We start from the raw sequence: 7,199 nt of genomic DNA on the forward strand, positions 1-7,199 counted from the left end.
AATTTATAGGAATATCCGCCATAACAAGAATAATAAAAGTCCAGTTGAGGCCTAAGAGAGAAAATGAAAGTTGTCACATGAAATGACAAGACTTTTAATTGGTAGTTTTTGAAATAATTAAATAACTTTCAAACCATTGCTCAAATGAAAAAGTTCCTGAAACAAAAGTTGTAGATCTCGAAAAACTGAACAAAGTTGGTATTCAAAAGTTTTTCATTTGACCTCGAGAACAGTAGGAAAATCACAACTGACATCATTTTCCGGTCGAAATCACCGAAATTTCGGTCGGAATTCACCGAAATTTCGTTTTTTGAATTTGAATTCCCTTTCCGTTCGGAATTAGCGAATTTCGGCGAAATTTCGGCCGAAATTTCGTTTCCGGCAAACGGCGGGATTCGGAAAAAAAACAAAAAGGTGAACCCTGCATGGATCCAGCTGGGGAACCCAACAGTGGGTGCACTGTACCCCGACGTGGACTGGACGGGGAGGCTTCGCCGCGTGTACAGTAGCGGAGCTCCCTGGGGGGAGAAGGGGAGAAGAGGATGGATAGGGTTGCTATTGGTGCTGCTCGATGCTTCCGGATGGGGGGGTCCAGGTTTTTTTATATTGTTGAAGCCGGTCGCTTGGTATGCGTTCTGAGCTCGCACGTGACAGAGCACAGGCGCTGCATTCATTTTTTCCTCATCTGTTCGCTCTTTTCCTCCTGCCATCTCGATTCTTCTGAATTTTTGCCGCGTTCAGTTACGAAACAATTCGAATTCTGCCGAGGCGCTACGGAATCATCAACTTTTTGGTTCCAAACAATGTGTTGTAAGTAAATTGATACTGTTTTATTTGTTAGAACCATTCTTGGGAGAGGGAGATTTTATTTGTTCCAACCATTGTTCCGAGAGGGGGGTTTGGTGTCGAACAGGGGTTTGGGGATGCAGTCTCTATGGTTCCAGCAGCCATAGTTAATTTATTACCCTCTATTATAGATATGAATGTAGTGGTCTTCGATGATTCGCTAGATTGTTTATTTTCTTAAATTATTTGCTTCAGTGCCTGCCCTTTTTTTTCAATCCAGCTGTAGTGTCAATTGATCTGTTTTGCTTAAATATGCTGTGCTTATAATTAGACAATCAAAGTTAGGTCTTTGCAGTTCAGTTTTTATAGTCTTCGTTATTACCTAATTTTAAATTTTATACAGCGTGACAACTAACTAATAATTATATTTAGTACATTATGTATAATAAATTCATTAATTTATCGAAATTCTTTATTTCTGTTTCATTAAATTGAAGCTATCATGTAACCATTTTTTTATGTCGTGGTACTAACAATATTTGCGATTAAATAGTATGAATATTTAGCTGTATCATTAGCGGCCCGAGTGCAGTGACTGACTCCCTTGGGTATTTTTGTTCGGACTCTTGCTTTGCAAGCCTCTGAACTATTAAAGAGTTTGGCGGATGGTTGGTCGGACTGAGTCTTGCCGAGGAAGGAGCTAGTTTACTTGCCGATGGAGGAAAAAGGACGGGCATTAAATTCATATACCTGCACGCCTGTACCATTTCAAATGCCTTGTGCTCCTTGTCGCAGAAGGAACCGAGTTGATTTGGGCCGAGCACCTCAGGTTCTTTTTTTTCGTCCTGCACATGTTGTATTTTTTCTTAGCATGCCAATATGAATTTACCGTCATTACATTTTTTTGTTACGTAGCACTTTTACCTGTAAATTATAACATTTTTTTGTTTTCACACTAGGGCCCCTCGATTATTATTGAGGTGATCTTTTTGCCATATATCTTGTTTACCAAGCAACATCATCTTTATATAGCCGATCCCATGCCGCCGCACGCTAGTTTCACAGTGCCAGGTGTGACTTTACTTGTGTTCCTTCTCTGCTAATAGCATGTCTAACCATAACAGCACAGCACGGTCTACTGCCCATCTGCTGAGTCCAACACTTGGAATCAACACAAATATAAACAAAATGCACGTGACAGTTAAGCAGATTGTTGAAGGTTTGCAGAAACCTAGGTATAAAGGAAGGATAGTTGTTAACAATAGTCAGGTTTACACGGTGAGTAGTTCAGGAGCTACAATATTTTTTGTGATCTATTTTCATAGTATGAAATAGGTCTATATTCAATTGGGTTAGTTCATTCGCAAATCACACTTTTTAAATATTAGTAAGAATGATTTGCCTGCAGGTGCAATTATGTGGCATGATGTGCCATTTGGACCACGAGGAAGCTTATTGCGATTACAAATTATTTGGTGGCACTAGTGAAATCAAAGGAAGGGACTGGTAAGGGTCTGCGTAACAGGCAAAACATACATGTAGTTCTTCAAAAAAAATTATGAGTTTATACAGCTCTTTTTTTACAAAAAAACTTAACGATACTGATTTAATTTTGCTGTCAGGAGAGACTGCATGTCGGGCAATACCTTCTTCCGTGCTGCGAGGTATGGTTGGCATCTGCAAATGAAATTTGGTTGCGCCATTTTAGATGAACTGTGTACTAAGCATCTGCAGTATAATAGGGCTGTAGTTGTTAACAGGCAATTTATTTATTTATATTTGCAGTATGGATGGATGCTAATACATGTTTTTTTATGCAGCCTGTCAGCATACTATATTGTTCATGCTACTGTTATCGCTGAGAGGGATTCTGTCTGCCTGAGCACATTGCATGCTAGGCAATAATTCTCTTTGTCATCTCTTATCTATTTTTCTTCTAGTGTTATTCAGGTTATATTTGTATAATGTGCGTGTAATGTGGTTCAATCAATACACAGGAAGGTGGAGGACCACAATGAATTGACGCACCATTTCCTTAATTGTGTCACTAACCACATTGAGCTGATAAGAAGCAAGAAGCGTGATTTTGAATTACGGATGACTTCATACCATGTGGCTGCTGAACTTGATAAAGAAGGTCTAATATGCTTGTTGGCAAATGATTCTGTCAGGTTTGTTATTCTCAGTCCATACATCCTTATAATTCTTTTTTTGCTAATGATTCCACTCACCGAGACAATGTATGTTTTTTATGTTTAATAGGAAGTCTGAGGTAGGAGCGACCTATGATTTTCTACTCGGTCACATGCATATGGAAGAAAGCAAGCTCAGGTTATCATACAGTATTTTGTTTTGAACAATCATTTGGTGCTAATTATATTTTTCTATATCCATCTCCCCCCCCCCCCTACCGTCCAACATAAAAACAGTCATTTGCGTCATAATGTACCATCAAAGTGTACTGGAGTTTTGCTGTAATTCCAAAAATTATGTGTAGACATATCTCCTTTTTTCCTTTTTTTTAAACTGTCTGTTTATTTCTACTCACTAGCAAGTTGTAATATCATAGGGCTGCACTGAAGGAACTCATTGATGAGGGTAGTATCTACAATACTGTTGATGATTACCATTTCAAGTTGGCTGAAAACTAGAGATGGGAGGGTACCTGGAGAGTTTTTTACTTCATATTTATCTTTTTCATGTACTCTTCCCTTACAGCTTCATGTTGAGGAATAAATTTAAGTGCTGCTGTTGAATGTGGCCACTATGAACTAAGCTTATATTTTTCTGGCAGCCCTAGTGTTTGTAATGTTATAAACATTTTTATATTTCATGTTAATATTTTACAACTTAATGGCTGCTTGAGAGGAAGATTAGCAGTATTAGTACCTTTATGTTGTGGGCACGAACCCCTGGTTTTCTTTTAAGCCTAGTGTGTCAGTGAGCATTTCTGCAACCTTTGATGCATCTGTTACCTGCACAAGTTTTTCTCTCACCAGTTATACAAGTGACAGGGGGTGTCAAGAGTAGTCAGCTTTGTGTTTTACAATGCAGATGCAAACTAACTTACATTTACTCTTGAAAGTGAAGAAAGCGTTCCATTATAGTGAAAGCAGAATTGGCCGGCAGCGCAACCTGTGCTCCTATTCCTGAAATCAATTTGACATCGAGATTTAATTAAATATTGACATCTGCGCCTGCAGCAGTGCCGCAATTTTGTTGTCATTCAATATGAATAACAGCCATTCATGCAAGCATATCCTACCAGGTGGTTCCGGGAAATTGGGTGGCTATTATTTCTATTCTTGCTGCTTTCCAGTTGTAATTCCAGCTAGTTATCAAATGACTTGCTGTCAATTTCATGGCATTTTTAATCAGTCCAATGACGTATATGTGCACATCCTTGTGTTCGTCAATGCAATTTTCATTGAAACAAGGGTCAAATACAGATATTATGTTTCTATCAAGACACCATGCGTATGTCACCCATCGGTGCCCAACAATTCCCGGGAAGAATAGCTGCTTCCAAAAACAGAGATGAAATGAATTTTGTGTTAACTTATTTTTTAGCTACAACAACAATGTGATGTCTGCAGAAATCAAGTTTGTTCTGTTTTTTCTTACTATTATGCACGATGGCAGTTCATATTCTATATGCAGCCCCGATATCTGATCTTTAATTACTTGGCTTGTTGCGTTGAATGTGCCTGCAAGCAAAGTCCCCTGTTTCAAAACATAAACTTTATTATTATTCACTGTCATTACTATTGGGCTTTGTATTTAGTAATGGAGTGACGCAATTAATTATAGTATCCTCAACTTACAATAAATATTGATTCAAATATGTGTCGCTGGATATAGCCTTCCACACATTCATCTCCACTCTGGAATGAATTGTACGGGACCTCGATGTGTTTCGGGGTATAGTGTAGGATCACAGGGCTGCTATTGCAACAAATGACACATTGTCAGATTAACCAAAATTAAAATATATTAAGTGTTGCCTGTTTTGATGGCAACTTTATGTTACGATAACAAGTGGACTATCTATGCGTACACCTAGAATTACATCTTAACTGAAAAATGATTTCATTTAAATATTGTCACACATGTAGTATTCCGGCATTATAATTGACAAGTATGTGGGGGGTGGGAGGGGGAGGGGGGTCACACATACCACTGTGGTGTATAATTTGATAGAGTTGAAGAATTTCTTTTTGAAGCCGCTGATTCCTCTCTAAACCCACTGGTGTTCAGATGATGGTGGTTGCATTGTTGGCATGTTATACATGTTTTGTGTAGACAGTTGCGTCGGTTCATGCAGCACAGAGAAATATAATACCTTGCCAGGGCACGGATTGCAAGAGCCTTCTTGAAGGTCTCATATGAGGTTACTCTGTCACACTCATCAGTTGGACCATACAACTCGATACGTATGTAGCCATTTGTAGCTGATGTATGAGTGAATCTTTCTTCACTAGTTTGTCCAGATATGGTTAAGCTGTTTGGTCCATGTGGCCGCTTGCGGAAGTTGCAATCTTGATTAGATGCACTACCAGTTGCATCGTTGTGGTCTGAGCTTCCATCTTCAAAAGCAAATCCTCGTCTTTGCCAATTGCGGCACACAAATAATGATGCTTCGTCCAGCATCCTGCTCACATCCGCTCTTACGGTAGTACCTGCAACAATTTATAGTGTATTGTATTTTTTGGCCAAATCCCTTAATTTTTAAAATTTTGCAAGGTAATGCATTGTCTTATCTATTTGCAAGGTTAATTATTTTTCTCGCAGAATGCCATTGACCGCTAATGTACGGAAAGGTTGTTTTTTTACCTAGCCACGCCATGTTGATGTCTCTCCCTGCATCGTAGCAGTATCCATTTGTGAATGGCTCGATTATTTTCGCTAGCACCGATGCAATGCTTCCTGCATGGTTAGCCTCGTGTCTGCTGCTCATCATTTTGAACTCAGCAACGGCGAAGAATAGTGCTCCTGCAGCCTTTTTTGTAAATATATTGAAAATGCGTTTTTTTTGGTGCGGCAATTTATACAATACCACGTGTGAAAACTGTTGCTTTTTACCTTCATATGAACGCCAAGTGCTTGTGAAAAAGAGACTGAAATTTCCCATAGGCCCGGCAAACTGCTGCCAATACCTCCACAGCAAGCACTGAATGATTCATATGCCCATGAGTAACATATGCCAGAGGCGTTGCGAAGCTGCAGGTTACAATAGCAGATAAGCATTTGTTTGAGGGATTTTGCTATTCTTATGATATTCTGTATAAGTTTGCTCTTAGTTTCTCTGAGGTTAAGTAAATAGTGTACAGATACCATTGCGAACATATCTTTGGAAAGTATATTCTCTTTTTTGCCTGCTTACCTGACTCTTGCCGAACTCAAAATCTGAACTGCCACCACTTCTGCATAAACTGGCTGCTAGGACCATAGACTTAATTGTCTCCGCGGAGAAACTACTAATGCGGGGGAATGTCGAATGCTCCATGTTCATCACTCCAACGTCAATACTGTCTAGGTAAAGTACCTGAAAGTGGGTTCATTGTGTTTATTAGCATAAGACATGGCATGTGATATTCTTTATCTGCTCTATTTGGGGGGGGGTATTGTGGTATTACCTGCAAGAAAATTGAGCAGCCTGTTATGTTTGAAACTCTGTTGCTTACTTGGAGTTCAGTCTTCAGCTTTACTACTGCATGGAAAAGTTTCCTTATTACATACTCTGACCAATCAAATTTCCCAATGCTACATGGGTCTACAAGAGCACTCCAGTAGTCGACGGACACGTAGTCGTACTTGGACCCGGGGGTAATAATGTTGACATTATATATATGACAAATGCAGCTTTGAATGCAGCCTGTTCAGCTTCTGTCATCTTGTTGTTATATTTCCTATCTATAACTTCCTGTGCCGTTTTTACGCTTCGACTTTACCTACTATCTTCTCCAAGGTACAGGGTTGTAACTTTTGAAATTATATCTCTACGTGCCATCCCGGTCTCAAATATAATGCTACCACTACATGGTATTCCAAACACTCTCTCCACATCTGTTTTTCCAAACTTAATTTTTTTCTTTGAGACAATTACCAGTGTTTGGGTTAGTGGATCTACTCTGCTCATAAGCCAAACTGCAAATCTGCGGTTTATTTGTCGTAGAGATGGGAACAACAGTAATCCACCAAATCCAATTGACTTAACCAATTCCCGTTTAAATTCATCAAACGATGATATGACATCATATATTTGTTTAATTGATGTCCGGGTCGATGAAACCATGTAATCACCCCTTGGATCATTGTTTGCCACTTGTTGTGAACCAGAGATGCAGTCTCCTGAAGGGAATAGCTGCCAGGTAGTTTTTAAATAATTATGTCAACAACATGACAATTTGTTC

At 39.2% G+C, this 7,199-nt stretch overlaps 1 protein-coding gene and 1 long non-coding RNA gene across 2 annotated transcripts; both read right to left on the bottom strand.

Moving 5' to 3' along the window:
* Positions 1–2,342: 2,342 nt before the first annotated feature.
* On the bottom strand, positions 2,343–3,923 carry LOC120686061. Its single transcript, XR_005679941.1, has 3 exons — positions 3,857–3,923; positions 3,676–3,761; positions 2,343–2,463 (listed from the first exon to the last, which is right to left on the bottom strand). It is a non-coding gene; the product is annotated as an uncharacterized LOC120686061 (long non-coding RNA).
* Positions 3,924–4,601: 678 nt separating this feature from the next.
* On the bottom strand, positions 4,602–5,790 carry LOC120685044. Its single transcript, XM_039966888.1, has 2 exons — positions 4,964–5,790; positions 4,602–4,731 (listed from the first exon to the last, which is right to left on the bottom strand). Exons 1-2 carry the CDS (start codon positions 5,434–5,436, stop codon positions 4,602–4,604), a joined length of 603 nt encoding a protein of 200 aa, XP_039822822.1. The 5' UTR covers positions 5,437–5,790.
* Between the last annotated feature and the right edge of the window lie 1,409 nt (positions 5,791–7,199).

This window comes from Panicum virgatum, chromosome 8N (genome assembly GCF_016808335.1).
Source record: "Panicum virgatum strain AP13 chromosome 8N, P.virgatum_v5, whole genome shotgun sequence".
NCBI lineage: Eukaryota > Viridiplantae > Streptophyta > Magnoliopsida > Poales > Poaceae > Panicum > Panicum virgatum.